The 24,797-nt window shown below is 40.6% G+C and overlaps 1 protein-coding gene across 8 annotated transcripts in view; it reads left to right on the top strand.

Moving 5' to 3' along the window:
• Positions 1-24,797, top strand: part of SCLT1 (sodium channel and clathrin linker 1) — a 131,860-nt gene that overhangs the window by 56,822 nt on the left and 50,241 nt on the right. Inside the window, exons 20-21 of one of the 8 annotated variants that reach the window (XM_045018089.1) lie at positions 8,240-8,341; positions 15,398-15,416. The exons of 6 other annotated variants lie outside the window; for them this stretch is intronic. In XM_045018089.1, the coding sequence (XP_044874024.1) occupies positions 8,240-8,341; positions 15,398-15,410 (115 nt within the window). In that variant the 3' untranslated portion in view covers positions 15,411-15,416. Of the gene's footprint in view, positions 1-8,239; positions 8,342-15,397; positions 15,509-24,797 lie in introns of those variants that run through there. One more of the 8 variants, XM_045018090.1, reaches the window with a different exon arrangement.

Genomic DNA, 24,797 nt, shown 5'->3' with positions numbered 1-24,797 from the left:
ACAACGATTCAAGAGGATCACACTATACACTAAGCGACTGCCTGCTAAAAGCATCAACCCATCAGACAGCATTGCAAGCCACCGAAGAGGCAGCATAACTCTGTTCCAAAGCTATTTCTGTTTAACAGGAGCTAAGTTAACTTTTTCCTGCTGTACTTCATGAATCTGGGCTTCCTAATAAATACTACCAGCCCACTCTAACAACAGTGCAAAAGCTGGACTTCATTGAGGCCCAACTCAACTTTATCGAGGTTATAGCCTCACTACCGAGACACCAGCTTCATATAGAGTGACCAGATGTCCCAATTTTATAGGGACTGTCCTGATTTTGGGGTCTTTTTTTCTTATATAGGCTCCTATTACCCCCCACCCCTTGTCCCAGTTTTTCACATTTGCTGTCTGGTCACCCTAGCCTCATACCCACTGCATGAAATAGCCCACAGATATCTGCCAGGACTTGCCCCCAACTCCTTGATTACATGGAAGCCACAACATTTGCTGTCAGACACACCAGATTATACATCTGTTGCATACAAGGAAGGCTACGTATCAATTTTGTTCCACACAGACACAGCATAAACAAGCACCTCACGATATCAGGCAAAATAAAGGACACCTTTCTCTGGTGGGCAAAACTGACCAACATATGCAGACCACAAATGCCTCACTCCTGGGATGCAGAGCATACCTGCACCTACATTCTGTATAGGGCTGCTGGTCCCCTGTGGAATCCCTTTGACATATAAACCTATTGGATCTTCAAGCTGTCCACAACACTTGCTCCCAATTCCTGCCACTCATCAAGGACAAGGCTATTTGAAGCCTTACCTTGTATGTATTACATATACAGACATGGGGGAGCACACTCACAGTACCTCTGTGTACAAGCCATAAAACCTTGACGATGGTGCATCAGACACAGTATCCACACCACTGCAGCAGATACCCTCAGCAGACAAATTTCTCAGGACCGTGAAGGGAGCTCAACAGCACAGTACTCCTGCGTGTGTTTCAACACTGGGGGTTCCCCTCAGTAGACCTTTTTATTTACTGCACAAAATACCAAACACCCTCATTTTTATTCCAGTGCAGGTCTCGGTGTGCAGTCGTTAGGCAATGCATTCCTCCTCAAGTAGAATGCTCCCCTTCTCTATGCCTTCCCTCCTATTCCTCTCTTGAACCGAGTGATCTACAAGATCAGGCCGGATGGGCCACAGTAATTCTACTATCATGGTCTTGCCAAACTATGGAATCCTTACCCCCTCAGCATGATCATGCATTCATGAATTGCACTCCCACTTCTGTCTCATCTGGTGTCCCAGGACTCAGGCCGCGTCCTGCATCCACAGAAGCATGGCTCCTCCATGGTTCACAGAACCTGAACTGACCTGTTCAGAGGAGGTACAAAATATAGTTACAGAGCTGAACAGAAATGAACTATCATACATACACCCTGAAGGGGCGACGAGTTAAGGCCTGGTGCCAACTAAAACGGATGACTTCCATTCCAGGGACATTACCCTCTATACTGCGTTACCAATTAGAACTCAAATGGTGAGACCTATCCATGAGCTCAATAAAGGTCCATCTACCTACCATCACAACATTCCACCCCAAGATGGATTGCCATCCCATCTTTACCCATCTACTGACCCAATGTTTCCTCAGAGGACTCAATAATGCCTACCCTGAACTACATGAGCCTACCACACCATGGGACCTGAACCTGGTCCTTCGAATCATCACCTCTTCCCCATGTGAACCCAGGACGACATAATCACTGCTACACTGTTCTACGAAAGTAGCATTTCTTTTGGCAGTGATATCTGTCAGACGTGTGGGAGCACTGTGTGCTTTCATGGCGGAACCCCCATACATGGTCTTCTTTGAGGATAAAGCCTCCCTCAGACCACACCCCTAAACTCCACACAGATAGAACACATTACACACTCCATAATTTTGATGTTTGGAGGGCATTGGCTTCTTATATAGATAGGACTAAACCATCCCATAAATCACCCAGACTGTTTTTATCCATCACTGAATACTCCAAAAGGAGCACCATCTCTAAACAAAGACTTGCCACGTAGATCCATAATTGCACAAAACTCTATCATCAGTGTGACTGCCAATCGCTCATGGGGGTTCGCTCACATCCCACTAAGCCTTATCAGCCTCCACGGCTTCCCTGCACAATGTACCTATCACGGACATTTGTAGAGTTGCTGCCTGGCCTCAGTCCATACTTTTAGACAGCAGTATGCCTTAGAGCAACAGGCAACATCTGATACCTTCTTTGGATGCTCTCTATTATCGGAGGTTACAACTTCAACTCCGAAGCCCCTCCTTCCATCGGAGGGCACTGCTCTGAAGTCACCTAAAGTGGAGCACCCACAGGGACAGCACTTGAAGAAGAGGAGGAGGAGGAGAAGGTTACTCACCTTGTGCAGTAATTGAGGTTCTTCGAAATGTGTGTTCCTGTGGGTGCTCCACTACCCTCCCTCCTCCCCTCTACTTTAGTTTCCTTATTAATCTCTGCAGTAGAGAAAGAACTGAGTGGGGGTTGGTCGCACAGTGTCGGTTAACTGCCTGCAGCAGCCCAAGGCATGGACCACGCATGTGTGACCCAACCGGCACTGCTACTAAAAGTCTCCGACTACAATCGCAGGGGTGCACAAACAGCTAACGTGGAGCATCCACAGGGACACACATCTCGAAGAACCTCAGTTACTGCACAAAGTGAGTAACCTCTTCTTTGAGTGATGGTCCCTATGTGTATTCCAAATGTGGGCATGTGTGCGTACTGTGTGCCTGAGTTCAGAGATATTTAGCAAACCGTGTCCATTGGTCTGCACATACATAGTTGTTCTCCTTGTGCTCTGAACTGAGGGTATAACGGAAAGTGCACACCAGCACCTTTCCAGTTCCTTCTGCTGCTTCGTGGCCTGAGTCAGAATATTCAGTGTCCACAGCTTCTTCCTTTGACCGCTTCAATCTGTAAATATATTGTAAATAGGTTTTTTTTTACTCTTTTAGTCTTAAGTACTGGCATAGTTCGTTATTTTCCCTGGGAGAATAGGCTTATGCCTAGAGTCCTGGGATTCAAGCATTGCATTTCCTGCCCCCTCTCCTTTTTAGTGAGTGACAAACACCAGTGCTGCCTTTATTGTCTACCCAGGGCTCACATCTCAGCTAGGTGCAGTATTTGCCACTCCTTCCCTCCCAGAACTTGAGGGTTGAGAGCTAAGACATAAAATATCTGATGGAGGAGGACATGAGACCCCAATCAGATCTGGGTCAGGGAGTCCCCTGATATATTGGCCTCAGTCAAAGGGTAGTGCCCCTCCGAGCATGAACTCAGAAGTCAAGACTAAGACTTCCAAGCCTAAGGAGAAGATTTCTCATGAGTGTAAAGGGCACTCTCTCAAACTCTTTTTCCAAAGCTGCCTCAAAGAAAAGAGATTCTCCCTGACTTCTTCATAGTTGGGAGAAACCTTCTCAGCAGGAAAAAGTGGTACAAAGGCACATGGATCTGTCAGCTCTGGTACCGGTTCTGACATGCAAACCAAAAGAGACACATCCACTGCCACTCCCTTTGACATAGAGATTACACTTTGGGCTAATATTGTCATGGCTCCAGACAGATCAGTTTTCCACTGTGGCCAGGGAAGCACCAGATCCAACAGCTCTACCAACTGACCTGCCTCGTACCCTGGGGCAATCTGAGAACTACAGATGACATTTTTACTCTTCCCTATCCTCCTTTCCCTTCTTCTCATTAGTCTTTATTCAGAAACATAGTTACTCTGGAGGAGGAAGCTATTCCAAGGACATGGAGCTGCTCTCCTCTCCCACTCGCAAGCCTCAGTACCTTACTGGACCGGCCAGTAGCTCAGGATCCAGTTTTTTTCATCCAGTGAGTCAGTCTCTCCAGAAAAGCCTCTACCCTCTCATAGAAAGAGAGGCCCAGACAGAAGCCCTAAGAGATCAAAGTTCCATCCTCTGACAAGATGTAACTTTCCAAGAGACAGGTGGTACCCTGTCAAGAGGTCCTCGTTATACAGGCTGTATTGGATCCCTTAGGATTCTTATGCTAGGCACCCAGAATCAGAACATGAACCTTACTTACCATGTCCTTGCCAAGACCAACCAGCCTCGTTGAGTATACAGAAGATGAAGATGAACCGGATCCATTGGTTCTGGAAGTGATTTCATCCTCTTTTTCCCAAGTGATACTGTTACTCCATCTTTACCAGCGCCGGTTGATGGCTACAGGCAACATCAGGATACCTACAAAGGGTGGTATTTGAGCTCCAGATACAGCTTGAACTCCTAAGCTCTTCACCTCACACTCAAGTGCCTACGCATGTTAATTTAGATAAAAATGACAAGTGAATTGATCAGTTCAGCAAACAAACATATCGGACTGTCTCCATTTATCCTGGTCTTATTCTTCAGCTTGTGGTGTTTTCATCCCCAAAGACAGGTCTATTAATTTTAAATATTTAAAAAAATGCCACAAGTAGAGAATGTTTGAATAGTGCCCTTAGTTATTGTGTATTAGTGCATGCAGTCAATCCTAATAACACAGACATAAAACAAAATATACTAGGCAGTGTTTTCAATGTGGATAAAGTGCATTCATTTTTCACATCAGCAAAAGAATTGGTTTGTATGCATGTACACTAATATGAGAGAGTTAAAATGTCATTTTTATAGCTATATTCATTTTCTGAAATGCAAGATGTACTCAAGTATACACAAATGCTAATGTGATTCTTTATCAGGAAGACAAAAATTTCAAATGTAAATTTAAAAAAAGGAAAGATTTTTGCTCTTACAGGTATTGGGAAATTTAAAACATTTTCATTTAACAGCTCGTTAAAAAGGGAACATTAAAAGTTCACAAGCTTGGTTTTTTAAACTTCAGATTAACCGACAGACTCGTCACATATAATTACATGTCCTAAAATGAGCCATAATGCTCCTGATGTTCTTCTTGTAATAGATAACTGGTGAATTTTTTGAAGCATAACTTTTATTTGTAAATATCATTCAACCTTTTCTAGCTGCCAAACAGAATGCTCTTAGTCTGAGTTGGAGCTGAGCCCAGGTCTCCAACTAGAACAGGGAAAATAACCTCAGAAGTTTGTGTCCTACAATAACTATACATTGCTGCTAACATACATACTGTTTGCTTTCTTCTCTAGAAAGAGAAATAAACATGTCTTCATGTAAACACTACTCGTTTGTGTAAAGTACAGTAAAGCTATCTGACCCGCATTAACACTGGCAACATTTGGCAGCATAACTCTGTTCCAAAGCTATTTCTGTTTAACAGGAGCTAAGTTAACTTTTTCCTGCTGTACTTAGTAGGAATTGAATCTGAGATAGCTGGGAATAGAGAAGGCTTTGGAGACTGGCCAATAAGCAGTCGAAGGTCAAGTGAGGATCAGAGTATGTCATTGATGTGGAAGGAAAACAGCAGAAAGGGAAGGGTTATATGGCCAAATATTGTATATTAAGGAGGAAAGCAATGTGTCGGTGGTAAGAGAATTGTTGAGAAGCAGGAGGGAGAGGATGATGGATAGAACAGGATTTGTGCCTGGCTTTGACAAGAAGAGAAGAGATATAAATTGGCTAATGAGAGGATGGAACAAGACACACTAAAAATGTACTTAATTATTAGTATTTATTGTGTTTCAGGGTTTTAGCTATGTAGTAAACGACCAATAGTATCATAGACAATAGAAACTGAAAAGACATTTATATTTTAGCCCTGAGTCTCCACTGTCCTGCACCTGAGTAGTTATTTATACCCTACAGAGTGGGTTAGATTTTTCTCCCTTATCTTTGTTATAGTAATCTTAGTGGGTAAAATATTTTAAATAGCAGTGTGATTTTTTTTTCTCTTAGATGACATTGTCTCTTTACACATCTAGCATGTGTGTTTTGAAAATACCTTACTGTGACTTTAAACTTCAGTGAAATTTGAATTTTTCAAAAGCATCCTGCTTCAATGGTGGACATAGTTTTAATTGAAGATGTTCAGCACCTAACGTTAATCATTATCTTCCATGAGTGTGGCTGATCATCTTGGGTCTTCTCCCGTTTAAACCACTGTCGAAACTCGCATTGACTTGAATTGAAGCAAGATTGTGCCCCTTATTTATTACATATTAATGGTATGAAACATCACCACATGGCCAGATTTACAACACTGAATTTTAAATTTCATTTTAGATGACCTGTTAATGAGAACAGATACTTCTAGAGAGTTGCTAAAGTTTAGGAAATGAAGCAACTTCCACAATCTGTATCGAAGACTTGCAGTGATTTTTGAGAGATTAAAATTGTTGTTAATGCTACAACTACAGGATTTTGTATTGCCAAAAACTTTTCACATAGATTTAGCCCTCCAGAGATAGCAAGCTGAATGCTGATCTAAATAGTTTGATTTTTAGGATAGCTATCCAGGGGTAAGCTTTATGTACGCTTTTAAACCCACCATATACAGTATTTTGGAAAGATTTCAGTTTTTTCTTAGAGGAAGAGAATCTTGTTTCACTTCAGAAAGAAACCATCAAACCACACAGCTCTTACATGAGGTGTAATGAACAATACATCTCGTCTTCCAAGTTTGTATGCATTAACTTATTTGTACAGCTGACTGTGTGTAATTAGTTGACTCTTGCTGATACTTTCTATCATCTATTGTAAATATTTGAGTAGTGGAGAAAACTTGTTTTGTAGTGTTTTACAGAAAGATAATTTTAAACAATTGCATTTGTGTGAATAAACTAATGTAATCTGGTGTTTACTCCCTGTAAATGCACATTGTATCATCTGAGCATTAGCCATTCAGTCAGCTAAAGCAACATGTGAGCTGAAAGAGACAGGGGGAAAAAAACATCCAAGAACAAAGAAACTAATCAAAATGTTCTTCTCAATCCAGCATCATGGGTCATCCTGGCTGATGTTGGACTTTATTGTACACACCTTCCTGTTTAAGAATAAAAATTAATTTCACTCTTCCCAGAATGCTTTATCTGTGAAAATAGCCACTTTCCCTTTCAAAGTTATGAGTAGGACAGAAATGTTAAAATATTGCTGTAATGGGTCAGAATCTTCAGTCTTTGATTTAGCTTCATCAAACTGCTGACATGGGATATAACAAACTGTTTGTCGTGTCTGTTGTGGTCTTTGAATCTTCATGAAAAATATGAATCCCATTTTGAAAATGTTCCTGTTTGTATGTGAGAGATTGTCTTTGTGGTGTCATCTGGTGATGTCCTGCAAAGATTTAACATGCTATTTACTAGTAAAATAGCTATTTCATCAGACAGTACTGCCTTAATGTTCAGAAAAGGGAAAAAAAAACACCTCAATTCTTTCCATATTAAAAGCTGTAAATCTATACACAAGCCATGTGGAGTACCTCTGTCACTGTAGCAGATATTCTGCACTAAGTCTGACAGCAAGAAGTGTCACCTTTTGGAGGTCACTTCATAGTTAGTGCTTATAAATATATATTAGCCCTCCTCAGAAAATGAAGATAAAAGAATCAGTTTGTCCACCATGATCTAGATACAGTAAAAATGAAAACTAATTAATTCTTTGGTCCCCCGTTCCTCCCCCCAAATAAGTTTGACTTAGAATATAGATTTAATGGGGAATTGCACTATATCAATGTGATTGGTGCTCTGATACTACATTGACAAGAACCTTAAAAATACCATAAATAAAATGTACCTATTTTTTGTATGTGCTATTTTAAATATTTTAGACACACTGCGCTACCATACCAAGGCATGTAGTATGAAATGCAATTTATATGAAAATTTAATTACACTATTTATAGACTCATAGATCCATAGACTTTAAGATCAGAAGGGACCATCATGATCATCTAGTCTGACCTCCGACCACCCTATCCTGTAATAGACCCATAACCTCTGGCTGAGTTTCTGAAGTTCTCAAATTGTGATTTAAAGACTTCAAGTAGCAGAGTATTTGCCATTTACACTAGTTTAAACCTGGAAGTGATCTATGCCCTACGCTGCAGAGGAAGGCCAAAAAAAATCAGGATCTCTGCCAGTCTGACATGGGGGGGTGGGGGAGGGATTCCTTCCCAACCCTAAAGGCCTTGGCTACACTAGCGGGGGGGGGTCGAACTAAGATACACAACTTCAGCTAAAGTTGAAGTATCTTTGTTTGACTTACCTTGCCGTCCTCACAGCATCGAGTCGACCGCCGCAGCTCCCCAGTCGACTCCGCTTACAACTCCTGCCGAGGTGGAGTACAGGTGTCAGTCACAGATACATCCAACGCTATCTGCCAGGTAGTATAGACGTACTCAAATATGGTGATCAGTTAGACCCTGAGCATGTAGCAAAGACCCACCACACAGATACCTGGGAAAGAATTCTCTGTAGTAACTCTGAGCCCTCCCCATCTAGTGTCCCATAACCGGCTATTGGAGATATTTGCTGCTAGTAATCAGAGACTGGCTATTCTGTGCTGTAATTGAAATCAGTGTATATTATTTTTTATTACAAATATTTGCACTGTAAAAATATTTGCCCTCGGGGGGAGGGATAGCTCAGTGGTTTGAGCATTGGCCTGCTACACCCAGGGTTGTGAGTTCAATCCTTGAGGGGGCCACTTAGGCAAAAATCAGTACTCAGTCCTGCTAGTGAAGGTAGGGGGCTGGACTCAATGACCTTTCAAGGTCCCTTCCAGTTCTAGGAGATAGGTATATCTCCAATTATTAATATTAAAAACATAATTATTAATAAACAAAAGAAATAGTATTTTGCAGTTTACCTCATACAAGTACGGTAGTGCAATCTCTTTGTCATGAAATTGCAACTTACAAATGTAGATTATTTTTGTAACATAACTGCACTCAAAAACAAAACAATGTAAAACTACAAGTCCATTCAGTCCTAGTTCTTATTCAGCCAATTGCTAAGACAAACAAGTTTATTTACATTTGCAGGCGATAATGCTGCCCTCTTCTTATTTACAATGTCACCAGAAAGTGAGAACATGGCACTTTTGTAGCCCGCATTGCAAGGTATTTATGTTCCAGATATGCTAAACACTCATATGCTCCTTCATGCTTTGGCCACCATTCCAGAGGTCATGCTTCCATGTTGATGATGCTCGTTAAAAAAATAATGCGTTAATGAAATTTGTGACTGAACTCCTTGGGGGAAAATTGTATGTCCTCTGTTCTGTTTTACCTGCATTCTGCCATATATTTCATGTTATAGCAGTCTCGGATGATGACCCAGCACAAGTAGTTCATCTTAAGAACACTTTCACTGCAGATTTCACAAAATGCAAAGAAGGCACCAATGTGAGATTTCTAAAGATAGCTACAGCAAGGTTTAAGACTCTGAAGTGCCTTTCAAAATCTCAGAGGGACGAGGTATGGCACATGCTTTCAGAAGTCTTAAAACAACAACACTCCAATGTGGAAACTACAGAACCTGAACCACCAAAAAAGAAAATCAGCCTTCTGCTGGTATCATCTAACTCAAATCATAAAAATTAACATGCGTCAGTCCGCACTGCTTTGGATTATTATCAAGCAGAACCCGTCATCAGCATGAACGAATGCCCCTAGAATGGTGGTTGAAGCATGAAAGGATATATCAATCTTTAGCCATCTAGCGCTGGCTACGACACCTGTTCTCACTTTCAGGAGACACTGTGAACAAGAAGCAGGCAGCATTATCTCCTTCAAATGTAAACAAACTTGTTTGTCTGAGTGATTGGCTGAACAAGACTTGCAGGCTCTAAAATTTTACATTGTTTTATTTTTGAATGCCGTTTTTTGTACATAAGTCTACATTTGTAAGTTCTAATTTACTGATAAAGAGATTGCACTACCGTAGTACTTGTATTAGGTGAATTGAAAAATAGTTTCTTCTGTTTTTTTACAGTGCAAATACTTGTAATCAAAAATAAATATAAAGTGAGCACTACACTTTGTATTTTATGTTTTAATTGAAATCAGTATATTTGAAAATTGTAGAAAACATCCACAAATATTCAAATAAATGGTATTCTATTATCGTTTAACAGTGCAATTAATCACGATTAATTTTTTTAATCGCTTGACAGCCCTAGTTTAAACTTAATTAGATCATGATCACTCGAACCAAGATTGTCCTCTACAACCAGTTATTCAATGAGGTCCTCACTATTCACCAAAAGCAAATCTAAGATGGCATCATCTCTTGCTGGTTCAGCAGCTATTTGGTGAAAAAAATCTGTCCGCTATCTCATCCAGAAAATTTGAGCTCTATCATTAATAGTAGCATTTGTCTTCAAATCTGTATCTGGGAAATTAAAGCCTTCCATAATCACATATTTCCCAGTAGTATTTATTTCATTAAAAAAATTAAAGAGCTCTCTCTCGCGCGCGCTCTCTCTCTCTCTCTCTCTCCATATCCATATTTGATTCTAGGGGGTCTGTAGTTAGGGTGACCAGACAGCAAGTGTGAAAAATCAGAACGGGGTTTAGGGTAATAGGAGCCTATATAAGAAAAAGACCCAAAAATTGGGAATGTCCCTATAAAATCAGGACATCTGGTCACGCTATCTGTAGTATACCAAGCACTATCCCAGGGGAACCTCTGGTAGCTTTCTACCCCAAAGTGATTTGACCCAAACAGAGTCTGTCTTATCCATTCCATCACTTCTAATTTCTTTACAGTCTACTTCATCATTCATATGCAATGGTACTCCACCACCTTTACCTTTATTTCTGTCTTCACTGAACAGCACATTCCCTTCAATACCTGTACTACAGTCATGACTGTTTTTCCACCATGTTTCTGTTATCTCTATAATATCTGTTTTCACTTCCTGCACTGGTAGTTCTAGTTCCTATGTCAGGCTGGGAAGACACTTAAAGAAATGGAGGCTCAAGTGATCTTCAGTGGGATTCTACCTGAGCCTCCATTTCTTTAAGCGTCTTCCGCAGCCTAGCATAGTCTCCTTTGATGCATTCTAGCAAGAATCTAGCTGTATCATTTGTTCCCACATGAAAGACAATCAGTGGATTCTTTTCTGCTCCCATTAGGATCCTCTTCAGCCTCAGGTCCTGATCCTGTATCTTAAGTCCTGGCAGACAGCACACCCTTTTGTTCTACAGATCAGCTCTGGTGATAAACCTGTCTGTTCTTCGTAATTGAGAGTCACCAGTCACATAGACCTGGTGTTGGTGTGATTCTCTGGCCTACCTCCTGTTCTTTCTGACTGCAAGTCCTCTTGTCTTTTGTTCTCCCTTGCAATCTTCTGCAAGTCATACTGTCCTGATGGGGTTCCAAACTCTGGGTATCTCCATTGACTCTTCCCCTCTTCTTATAGGTGTAGCCACTCTTCCCTCCTTTCTAGCCCTCCCCACTTCACTTACTACCTGCTGTGCCCTTTCTTCATTCTCCAGCTCAGCAAACCTGTTCCTGAGCTCTAGTTCTTCACTCCCCAGTCTTTTCCTCTGCTTGGTTCTCATAGTCAGGTGCTTCCACTGGCCACTTTCCTCACCCAGCAGTCTCCCCTCAGAGTTCTTCAGTCCAGCTTGCCTCTGCAAGTCTTGACTCTTCTCTTCAGCGTCCTCTCACCTTCCCTCTATCATCTGCTTGAATTCTCTTTGAAACTCAATCATAGTTTTCATCTGCATCTCCACACCTCAGATGTTCTTCCATCAGCTCTATCAGGTGGCACTTCATACATACAAAGCTCTTTTCAGATACCCACTCCAGGATAATCCGCAGCTTTCACATCTGATCATCTTCACTGTCTCTTCCATTCTTTGGGTCATTACCACTGCCTCCTCTGTAGCTGTCCTAGGAAAAATACAAAACACAAATAAGCACCAAAACAAAACCAGAACATCATACAGTCTCTCCCCAAAACTCTCCTTAAAAACTCCCACTCAAACTCTCCTGTTTTCAGCTCCGTTTGCTGCTTTTGTGCCGCTAGCTGGCTGCTTGGCTGTCTTTATAGGTGCACTAATAAGGCAAATCCCATCGCCTAATCAGGACTCTGCATCTCTCACAGCACACTGCCCCCTACCAGCCTGTGCAAACTGAAAACAAAACAAAAAACACAAACTCACTCACTGCCCCTAAGGAATAGCAGCTTGCCTTCTAAGCCCTTCTCCAACAGAACTTCCCACTCAAATTCCCATTTATTCAGTAGTAATTCTTGAAAATAACAGATTCCAAATACTTATTTAAAAAAGAGAGCCAAAATGTCTTGCTTTGCCATGAATTAAGAAATATTACTGTTGATTCATCTAAAAGTAAAATAATGTAGTGGTGAATACTTCAAAAAAAAAGGCATATAATGGAAAATCAACAACACCCTTAAGTATAGCGGCATTGCAGAACTCCTCTGTGATTAAACTCATTCTAGCTAACCTTTAGCATAGTAACCCAGGGCCCAGTCTAAAGCCCACTGAAGTTAATGCTAGGATTGACTTCAGTGAGCTTTGGATTGAGGTCCAAGTTTGTGGTTGATCTGCACTCAGCTCTCACCATACACTTCTACCTTGATATAACACTGTCCTTGGGAGCCAAAAAAATCTTACCACGTTACAGGTGAAACCACGTTATATCGAACTTCTTTGATCCGCCGGAGTGCACTGCCCCACCCGCCCAGAGCACTGCTTGACCGCGTTGTATCCAAATTCGTGTTATATCGGGTCGCGTTATGTCTGGGCAGAGGTGTATTTTAAGGGCTACATGCCACCTGGTACAAAGTTAGGTTTTCCTTGAAGTTACACAAACCTTAACATCCTTCTTTAAATAGCTTTTAAAACATATTTCGATTTAATCTCAGCATCTGATAGATCAGCAGCATTGTGATCCTCCATGCAGATGGCTGCAGATCCATTTGGGTTTTTATAAACCAGTTACTGAACAGAAAACACTTTATATTTAGCAGTATTTCCTAGCAGATATTCACTGTGTTTTGAGGATAGTATGAGCTATATCTTGGCACTTTGAGAAATTTGTGTTTGACATTTGAGGCTCAGTTATATATATGAGAATAAAAAGATCATGTTAATGGTGGCATCGAATCGAATTTTCTTATAAAAAGTTAGATGATTTCTTTTTAATGTGCTATATAATGTTCGGTAAGTTTGTGTTTCTCATTAATTTGCAACCTCCTTTACAAAAACATACTGTTCTATGGCCTTTCTATACCCCAGTTCACCAAAGCTCACTATTACACAATGTTTATCTTCACTGAGTCACTGACCCATTTGCTGATGGTTGAGTTTCCTATACCATTCCTTTGCCTTGAATCCTGGCAATGTTCATTACAGAATTTTCTCCATGTGATCTCAGTCTCGCCTTTCCAGGTATTTGAAATATTTCAGCTTCTCCTCTTATTTCCCAGCAGCAGCTACTTAATTTTCCGTTGCTTCAGTGTCACTTGTTTATCCTCTTTTCGGTCCACAGTGTTCTCAGTATGTAGAACAAATCCAAAAATTTTTTAAATATTAACAATAAATGAGACTTTTAGCGTTACTGATGCTACTTCATTTCCTAACTTAAAAAGTAAGCTATATGGACAAAAAAGAGGATTTGGAATTTGAAAGTGAAAAACCAGGTGAGACTATTTAAAATAATACTAGATACCTTCTCAGGTTGGTTATTTCAGTGAAAGAATTTATATAAATACATGATATTGTTTGGCAAGTATATTTTTATACCTCAATGAAAAATGATCTAGGATTTCTCAAATACTCAGGATTCTGCTCAATCTGAGCTCATGATCATCACTGTTCTTCAAAGCTCAACTTGGGTTTGTGGCAAAGCACTTATAAATTAGAGGATAGCATTGTGAATATATGTAGACTGAATTCAATAAGAACACGGTAGTGTCTCATTTATGATGTGAAGTAAATTAGCAAGCAGACATCATCTAAAGATACTGTACACTTCTTAAAAGAAGATTACTGATATTGGGTTTCACCTTGGCCCAGAATGAGAGCAAGGAGCTAGGACTGTTTCAATATACTAATGCCAAAAGTCCATCTTGGAGGCAGCTAAGAAGGTCAGTGCTTCTTACAACAAAGGTCATGCTTCCAAATAAAAACATTATGCTTGGCAATATCTTATGACCATTTTTGGTCTTATTACTTTAAAAAGGCAAAATGGTTCTGCAAAATGCACAGTGGTGTAATTCTGACTTGAGAGCTTCAGTTTATAGATGCATTTGGATAACTATAATTGAAGTATAATAAAGCAAAATCAAAATACAGTGAACTTTGCAATATGTAATAAGCATTTCCTATATTTATAAACTGATTATGAAAGAGAATGAAAAAGTGTGACTGTTAAGTCATGAAAATAAATAGAACGACCATTTTCCAGTAATACAAGTTATGTGATTCTCACTCTGGAGACATGCTTCCAGTGTGTCAGTTAGTGGGAACTTTCAAAGCTATAACATTTTGAGGGCTACTGCTTTCCACATCAGCAGTCACAAAGTGAAAAAACATACAATATTTACATTTATTAAAACATTTGTAAGCTTTTTAGAGCAAAAAATTTCATTGTCTATAAAGTTCCTAGTTCAGTTTTGACACTATATATGTAATATACATTACTCTAACTGGAAATAATGGTGATATTATGAATTTTAAGTTGGAGAGAAATGTACTATATTTTAGGACTTATAAAGAATTAAGCTAGGTTTGGGGCCAGGAATAAGAGACTGGCTCTGTATCTTGTCCAAGTCTCCCTTAAGCAAAAACTGCATGTTGTTTAAAGATAGGTGGTTTTATGACATGAATAAATTACTAGAACCAAACTAAGATGTTCAGTTTACTTGTAACTGAATGCTTAAGCCAAATCTAACCAAGATCTATCTGCAAAGGTGGTTACATTACTCTGATTATATCACATATGTCACTTTTCCAGTCCCCAAAAGTTGAATTTCAGTCTAGCTTGCATGTGTGAAAAGTGTGCAGTCATTTTGATCATTCCTTCTAATAAGCAAGGAATAGTCAGACAGCTTCCTAAGGAATTGAAAGCAGTAGCCCTCTATTGATTGATTTCAGTGGGGGGTGTTCCTTTCTTACCACTTAGCACCAGTGGTTTAGAGCTGCTGGTGGTAAATGCTACTTAATTTTTGTGTCTATAGCTGGCAACAGAAAACCTTGACTCCCAGCACCAACGGCTTTAATTGCCTTTATCTTTTTACAAATATACTATTTGAATCTGTGCATAATAAACAGTATGATATAAATAGACTTAGATCCATTATTCAGGATAAAGACCCAGTTTCATCTCCTGAAAATGTTAACGTTTACAGACAGTTCTGCTTATTTCCAGTAATTCTCTTTCCCTTTGGTTTTATTGCTTAGGACATTTGCATGAAACAGGAACTCCACATGCCTCACTTTTAAATCCCAATCCTCTATTTGTGACATGACACACAATTATTTCTGCAGTGATAATTATAATGTCAAAAAGACAAAATCATGACTTCAGGTGAAGAATAAGCAGAAGAACCAGAAAACATAATAAAGATTCTGTTTCCAGACAATTACTCTAGTAATAAAGAATCAGGAAAGAACAGAAAATAACAGCTGTGTGATTTTTAAAATAGTTTCTAACTGTATTCTTTTGTTTTTCATGATCCATCAGCTACTACTGAAGGGTAAATTACCTAAGTTTTTTTTTTTTAAAAAGCTACAAAAATAAAATGCCAGTGATGTCACAACACTGGAGAAAACATTGCTTTTAATCAAGTCCCACAGTAGAATTCTTGACTTTTTTTTGTAGAAATAAATTTAATCTAACCATTTTGTAATTTGTGATTAAAACTAGTTGGCGAGTTATAGATATTTGGGGCAGATACTGCAAACACATGCCTGTTTAATTTTACTCATGCATTAGTCCTATGAAGTCAGTGGGACTACTCACAAGAGTAAAGTTAAGTATGTGTGTAGAGCTATTAGGTCACCTCGTCCACCCCCTTTCCAGTGCAGAATGGTTGTCTTCTGTACTTTTACTATTGAATTGTCCAGTCTAATTTTAAATACCCCAGGTAATGGAGTTTCCATCTTCTACCTGAGAGGACAGTTCCACGGTTTAATTGTCATTGATTCTTAGGAAGTTTTTTCTGAAATTCAGGCTAATTTTCCTTGTCTTAATTTCATTCATTTTCTCGTAGTAATTTTGCCCTTTTCTATCCAGAATAATTCCTTATCTCTCCCTATTTTCACCCTTCAGATATTTGTAGACTAATGTTATGTCCTTCTCTTATCGGTCATAAATATTTAACTCTTTATTTGCGTTTGTCCCACCAGACTTGTAATAATCTGTGCAGCTGTTCTTGATTTTTTGAGTGATTGTACTTGTGCATTCCACGCCAAGTGTGTGCGCACCCCAATAACAGTCACCAGAAATGTTTCCCTCAGTGGTACCGGTCAGGGCAGCTCGAGTACCCTCTGCTGCCTTGCGACTATAGTGCTGGTATAAAACACCCAACAAACTCCACGGCCCTCAGTTCCTCCTTACTGCCTGTAACAGTCGCTGGAACTGCTCCTTGCTTTGGCAAGCTTTCTCAATGGTGGTCTTTTTCTTACATCTGTACATAGTTAGTTGTAGTCAGTTTTAGTGAAGTTCTGGAGCTTCATGTTTTAGTGTTTAGTGTTCGCATGCGTAAGGGCACTTTCATGGAATTTTGTAACTTGCTTTCCCCTGCCCTGAAGTGCCAGAATACCAAGATGAGAACAGCTCTCACAGTTCACAAGTGAGTGGCGATAGCCCTGTGGAAGCTTGCAACGCCAGACAGCTACTAGTCAGTTGGGAATCAATTTGGAGTGGGCAAATCTACTGTGGGGGCTGCTGTGATGCAAGTAGCCAAAGCAATCACTGAGCTGCTGCTACCAAAGGTAGTGACTCTGGGAAATGTGCAGGTCATAGAAGATGGGTTTGCTGCAGTGGGATTCCCTAACTGTGGTGGAGCGATAGATGGAACCCATATCCCTATCTTGGCACCGGACCACCAGGGTGGCCAGTACATAAACCACAAGGGGTACTTTTCAGTGGTGCTGTAAGCACTGGTGGATCACAAGGGACATTTCACCAACATCAATGTGGGATGGCCGGGAAGGGTTCATGATACTCGCGTCTTCAGAAACACTAGTCTGTTTAAACGGCTGCAGCAAGGGATTTACTTCCCAGACCAGAAAATAACTTTTGGGGATGTTGACATATCTATAGTTATCCTTGGGGACCCAGCCTACCCCTTAATACCATGGGTCATGAAGCCATACACAGGCAGCCTGGACAGTAATCAGGAGCTGTTCAACTATAGGCTGAGCAAGTGCAGAATGGTAGTAGAATGTGCATATGGACGTTTAAAGGGACGCTGGCGCACGTTACTGACTCGCTCAGACCTCAGCCAAACCAGTATTCCCATTGTTATTCCTGCTTGCTGTGTGCTCCGCAATATCTGTGAGAGTAAGGGGAAGACATTTATGGCGGGGTGGGAGGTTGAGGCAAATCGCCTGCCCACTGATTACACACAGCCAGATACCTGGGCAATTAGAAGAGCACACCAGGAAGCGCTGGGCATCAGAGAAGCTTTGAAAACCAGTTTCATGACTGGGCAGGCTATAGTGTGACAGTTCTGTTTGTTTCTCCTTCATGAAAACCCGCTCCCTTGATTGACTCATTCCCTGTAAGCCACTCACCCTCCCCCCTTCGATCACAGCTTGCTTGCAAAGGAAATAAAGTCAATATCGTTTAAAAACTGGCTTGGCTAAAAGTGGGGAGGATTTCTTTTCAGCCACAGGCAAACAGCCCAGTAGGAACGGCCACCTCTAAATGTCCCCTTAATTAAATTCCCGTATTTCAACCAGGTTACCATGAACTATATCACTCTCCTGAGGATAGCCCAGCGAGATAAAGAACGGATGTGCTTGAATGTCAGCAAACACCGGGACCATACGCTGCCAGGCTTTGTCATTCAGTGATACCAGATTACTTGCTACTAGCATGGTGTAGTAAAGTCTCCTACCATAGAGGACGGATTAAGGCTGCCCTCCCCAGAAACCTTCTGCAAAGGCTTTTGGAGTACCTCCAGGAGAGCTTCATGGAGATGTCCCTGGAGGATTTCTGCTCATCCCCAGACACATTAACAGATTTTTCCAATAGCTGTACTGGCCGCGAATACATCCCAAGTCCTCAGGGCAAATTAATCATTAAAAAACGCTTACTTTTAAGCCAAATTTTATATTTACAAAGGTACACCCACCAGAGGTCTCTTCTCTGGCTTCATGGTCTGGGATACCACCTTGGGAGGGTCAGTTGGCTATTTCAGTCAGGCTGAGAAAAAGATCCTGGCTGTTGGAGAGAACGGTGTGCTGTGTGCTCTCTGAAAGCTCGTCCTCCTCATCATCATCTTCTCTGTCCACAAAATCCTCAGTCATGGTGGAGAGTACCCTCTCCTCGGAATCCACAGTCGGGGGGGGGTAGTGGTGGTGGCCCCCCCAGAATTGCATGCAGCTCAGCGTAGAAGCAGCATGTCTGTGGCTCCGCCCCGGAGCATCCGTTTGCTTCTTTGGCTTTCTGGTATGCTTGTCTGAGTGCCTTAACTTTCACGCGGCACTGTAGTGAGTCCCTATTGTGGCCTCTCTCCATCATGCCCTTGGAGATTTTTTCAAATGTTTTGGCATTTCGTCTTTTGGAAGGTAGTTCTGCTAGCACAGAATCATCTCCCCATACAGTGATCAGATCTAGTACCTCCCATACGGTCCATGCTGAAGTTCTTTTTCGATTCTCGGATTGCATGGATACCTGTGCTGATCAGCTCTCCACGCTGGGCAAACAGGAAATGAAATTCAAAAGTTTGTGGAGCTTTTCCTGTCTACCTGGCCAGTGCATCCGAGTTCAGATTGCTGTCTAGAGAGGTCACAATGGTGGACTGTGGGGTAGCTCCCGGAGGCCAATACCGTCAAATTGCATCCCCAGTAACCCTAATTCGAACCAGCAATGTCGATTTCAGCACTACTTCCCTCGTCAGGGAGGAGTACAGAAATCGATTTTAAGAGCCCTTTATGTTGAAGTAAATGGCTTCATTGTGTGGATGGGTGCAGGGTTAATTCGATTTAACGCTGCTAAATTCGACCTAAACTCGTAGTGTAGACCAGGCCTTAGTCTGCCAGTAATCACACTGAAATCCATAGATGATTGCAGAGTAAAGGTATTATTCAACCTGAGCAAGAGCAATAATATTTATCTCTAAGCTTTTTTCTTTTGAATGAAATTTTTATCTACAAAGCTAACAAGAGCCATTTAATGCTAGCATCATTAAGCACAAGCTGTCTTTTTCTTTATAAAAGGAATTTATTTTAAAATTGCATGAAACTGTAAAAGTCACAATTTTCAGTCAATGAAAAAAAATTCTAGTGGTACATATACTGTACGTATTGACACATGCATTTAGCAGTCTCAATATGAAAAAATATAATATGGGGACAAGTTGCTGTGAGATTCTTAGTTATATGATTACATTTGTAACTTTAACATTGCATTAATGTAGCTATCTGAATTGAAATCTAACTGGCTGAGAGAACAGATCTGTTATGTTTCAGCAAATAAGGTGGAGAGTTGCTTTTTTATTTTTTTTTATTTTTTTTTATTTTAAAGCTTTCATCAATGAGTAGTGATCATCCATTACATAAATTCACAAACTGTATGGCAAGGGGTCTATTTGTTATGATGCTTTTAATTTTATTCTTAACACTATCTTCACTTGACTGCAGGTGCCTTAGATATCTTTGTTCCAGTTTTCTCATTCACCATGTCATAGTTGTGGTGCCCGTGTCATAACACATTTAGTCATGTAAATTCCTCGAGAGTCCTCAGACTTGTCCTTGTACTACTGTGTAACTAATCTCCAGTTTTCATGTCTAAATATGTGTGTTGACCAGAACCGTGTACTTTGATGTACCATACAATGTATTAACTGAATTACACAGCATTTTTAGCTGAAGGAGGCTTCCTCCATTTCTAAAACATTATTCTTGGCTATACTACTATAATGTTTGGCAGCCTATTTTAAGGATGAGAGACAGCTGCAGGTACTGGCAGTCCACAGAATGCATAATTATTAAGAGTAACTGAAGCATACGATAGTATAATTCAACAGAAAAAAAAACATCTGGCACATACTATATTTGTCATATGAGAGTTTTGCAGTAGGTACTTGCTGCAGCTGGCAGATTCATCATCCATCTGCCAAAATACTAAACAGCTCACCTTTTGTTTTCTACTTACTTTGCAAAGACAATATTGAATAGAAACTGATTTGATCAACTTTTTTAAAGCCTTTGTCTCTTTGTTTTAATATTCTAATTTTTTTAATAAGCAGAATGGATCATCTCTTTAGCCCAGTACCTTTATTGTTCCTTGTCATTTATAAGGCTAAATCCTTTCCTTTAAACATGTGTTAGTATGACAGTCAGGGTCCAGAAACCCTACAAGGACATCAGAAGGTTTAGGCCCAAAAATGAGCATTAGTGTACTATGGAAGTATATTGAGTAGGGTCTTTTATGAAAGCTTGTAATGCTCAGAACTTCCTCGTTATTATGAGTTATATACAGACTATGATTATGAATTTATGTATTTGTGTATATGGAGAATTGTACTAATCAATTTCAGTTTCACCTCACAGCAGGGCTGCAAGCAATGAGACAGGAAAAGGTGCCTCGCAAGCCAGGTGTTTACACAAAACTAGACTCAAGTATCAATCCGCTGTGCAACCCAGGAAAACACAGTGGTGGACCATTAAAGTTAATGGAAAGATACGGAGGTATTCTGGCTGTCAATTCGAGGGAATTTTCCCGACTCTGAATAACCATGAGTCACTGAGCCAGGAGAGGGTTTTAAAAAGCGACAGGGGCAGCTATTTAAAAAAGGAGGCTTGAAACTGAAGTTTTCATCTAGAAACTGAGGTACAGCCTCTTGGCAAGAAGCTGTCTGTGAAATGTTGGATCCCTCCTATAGCTAGTGCATACACTGGAAAACTGTTCAAAGGCAATAGAATCCCTTTCCTAATACAAGTTGTCTAATATGGAAGTGTAAAGCCTGAGATGGCATCTTTGTTTGTTTTCTGTGTAACTTGGAGGTGTTTGCCTTCCCTTACTATTTCAGCTTTGTATCAGAGGGGTAGCCGTGTTAGTCTGGTTCTGTAGAAACAGCAAAGAATCCTGTGGCACCTTATAGACTAACAGATGTTTTGCAGCATGAGCTTTCGTGGGTGAATACCCACTTCTTCGGATGTTGCATCCGAAGAAGTGGGTATTCACCCACGAAAGCTCATGCTGCAAAACGTCTGTTAGTCTATAAGGTGCCACAGGATTCTTTGCTGCTATTTCAGCTTTGAATCTGCGGTTTTTCTATTAAATAAACTTTTTGTTTATTTTTACCCAAGCAGGCATCTGGGGCACAAACTGTGGAATGTATGTGCCAAAGTGAACTGATTTGGGGGCGGGGGCGGAAAGCTGGTTTAATCCCTTTGAGGGTGATGAACCAAAGGGGAATAGTCTGAATGTCTGGTAGTTCAGAACTTGGGAAGACTTGGGACTGTTGGAGTGACCCTACAAGGAGTAACTAGGCTGTTGGAAATCAGGGTGAGATCTTGTGCTGGTGTCAGGGATCTGAGCCATAACAGCATACCATTAAGGCATTCCAGTGTTACAGGGCAGCCAGTGACAAAACCCCTTATTGGGCTGGGTGATCCCCAAAATATCACTGTGACAGTCATTACAGGAATTTGCACCCTAATATCAGTGAACTGAAGTTCACACTGCAGACACTTGGCTAAGCAGATCCTAATAGATTCAAGAGTAGTTTGGTGTGACGTTCCAGCTAAAAATATTTTCTTGGTGTAGCTCTGTACATGATCACATCCACTCTGATAAAGTCTGTGCTGTTGAATGTGCCAGTTCCACACTTCATCGCACAAGTGTAGAAGAAATAGATTATTTTTCAATGACTTATTTAGTATTTTGAAGTCAGAATTATTCTTTGGACCTTAAAGTGATATTTTAAAAGGTGGTATTTGACGATTTAAAATGAACAATTTCCTTATTTTCAAAAAAAATTGTTTTATATGTGTGTAGTTTAATATTAGCTATATTTAAATACAGACACGGCCCATACAGTTAGTGATAGTTCATGCATAAGTAGCTTCCATAAGATACCCACTCGATGATGTACATCCCAAGCTTCTGTGTCCAACCATCTTCTGACTTCTCTCCTCTCCTCTCCTCCTCCGGTCATTTCTGTTTCTGCCTCAGTAGCTATTGTTATCTTCTCTTCCTAGACCCTATTCCTAAAAAAAAAAGAAACTAGGAGATGAGGGGAGAAGGCTGGGAGAGACTTCTAACATCTCCACGCAGGGGCAGCTCTAGACATTTCGCCGCCTCAAGCACGGCGTCATGCCGCAGGTGGCGCTCTGCCGGTCGCTGGTCCCGCGGCTCCGGTGGACCTCCCGCAGGCGTGCCTGCGGAGGGTCTGCTGGTCCCGCGGCTTTGGTGGAGCCGCGGGACCAGCGGACCTTCCACAGGCACGCCTGCGGAAGGTCCACCGGAGCAGCAGGACCAGAGGACCCTCCGCAGGCATGCCGTTGAAGGCTGCCTGCCTGTCGCCCTCCCAGCGACCGGCAGAGCGCCTCCCGCGGCATGCCGCCCCAAGCACATGCTTGGCGTGCTGGGGCCTGGAGCCACCCCTGTCTCCACGCCTGGCTTCAGTACACAGGAGCCGGAAAATCAGCTAAATGAAGATATAATACGGGATGATGGAACAACACAAGCTAGAAAATTGGGTTACGGTATTAGGGGAACAACTGAAATAATTGTACATGAATCCAAGGAGTCTGGGCAATAAAATGGAGGAACCGGAATTACTGTTGCAGGAGGTCAAACGAGATATACAGGGATTACATAAAAATAGTGGAATAGCACCCATGACTGGAATATTAGAATTGAAAGGTATTTTCTGTTTAGGAGAGATAAGAATAAAGGTAAAGGTGGTGGGGTAGCGCTGTACATCAACAAAGTGATAAACTGTAAAGAAATAAGTGATAGTATGGACAAAACAGAATCTGTTTGGGTCAAAAATCTCTTCGGTGAAGAACTGTAAAAGAGGTTCTGTAAGGCTAATTTTAAGGATCTGCCATAGACCCTAGGGCCAGATTCAGGTATGGATAGTGATCTCTCTCATATTAGAGTGATAAATACTACTGAGTAGTGTCATAATCAGGGGACTTTATCTTCCTGGGTATAGATTATATATTCTAATGCTGCTAATACTGGTAGAGCCCACTTATTCCTGTATGTGAAAGATGACAGTTTTCTTCATCAAATCATCCTGAACCAACAAGAGATGATGGCCATTTTTGTCTTGGTCTTGGTAAGTAGTGAGGACATCAAAGAAGAGCTGATTGTAGGAAATAACCTTGGATCGAGTGATCATGAGTTGATTACATGATTTCAGTGAAATAGCAGGATAATCAAAACCAGATAATCAACTCAGTTTTGATTTCAAAAGGGCAGACTTTGTGAAATTAAGGGAATTGCTGCAGTTAACAAAGTCAGATGGATCAAAGAGCTCAAGGATTTAAATCCCAAGCAAAAAGGAAAAAAAACTTGTAGGGAAAGGTTCCAGACCCAGAGGGATGAACAGCTACCTCAAAGAGCTTATTAAGAGTAAGCGAAGAAAACAACATTGTGGAGGTTAGAAAATGTAAGAATGAAGTAAAGTTACTAAAAGTCAAACTGAATTAGCTCTTGCCAAGGAAATTAAAATAAATAATAAGAGATGTTTTACAGTGTTGTAGTCATGTTGGTCCCAGGTTATTAGAGAGACAAGGTGGCTGAAGTAACAGCTTTTATTGGACCAACTTCTGTTGGTGAAAGAGACAAGTTTTTGAGCTACATACTTTGGGCTGCTATGCAGTGTGGATGGGAAGGAAATTAAAGATAATCTAGGTATGGCCCAAAAACTAAATGAATACTTTGCCTCAGTTTTAAGTAACAATTGTGATATTGAATGTATGTATAAAGATAGTTATGGCTGATGGAAATCAGTGTCTAGAAATGGAAATTACTACATATGAGGTGGAAGAAAAACTTAGAGTTTAATGAGCTCAAATCAGGGAGAACCAGATAATTTCTATCCCAGAATACTGAAAGAACTGGGCATGAGATTGCTAGTCTGGTAGCAAGGATTTTTAATTAAACTATCTATTTGGTGTTATAGTACCATATAATTTAAGAATAGCTAAACATCATGCCTATATTAGCAAATGATAAAGAGTGATGCAGTCAATTACAGACTTGTTAGTCTGACCTCAGTAGTGTTCATGGTTTTAGAACAATTCTGAAGGAAAGAATAATTAAATTCATACAGGTAAATGTTAAAGGGTACTACAACATGGATTTACCAAAGGTGGACCATGCTGGGCTAACCTGATTTTCTCCTTTGAGAAAATAACAGATTTTTAAGATAAGGGAAGTGCAGTAGATTTAATATATGTGAACTTCAGTAAAGCATTTGACATGAAATCATTAGTTAAATTAGAGAAAATGTGGATCAGTATGAGCATTCTAAGGTAGATAAGGAATTGGCTAAATGGGGGAAGGCTACCGGCTGTGCTGAAAGATATATTATTAGACTAGAGGGAGATTACTAGTGGAGTTCCTCAAGGATCGGTCTTGGGACCAAACTTGTTCAATATTTTTATT

This window comes from Mauremys mutica, chromosome 5, assembly GCF_020497125.1.
Source record: "Mauremys mutica isolate MM-2020 ecotype Southern chromosome 5, ASM2049712v1, whole genome shotgun sequence".
Taxonomy (NCBI): domain Eukaryota; kingdom Metazoa; phylum Chordata; order Testudines; family Geoemydidae; genus Mauremys; species Mauremys mutica.
The sequence above is the reverse complement of the archived record's forward strand: the minus strand, read 5'-3'. Positions and strand labels throughout refer to the sequence as shown.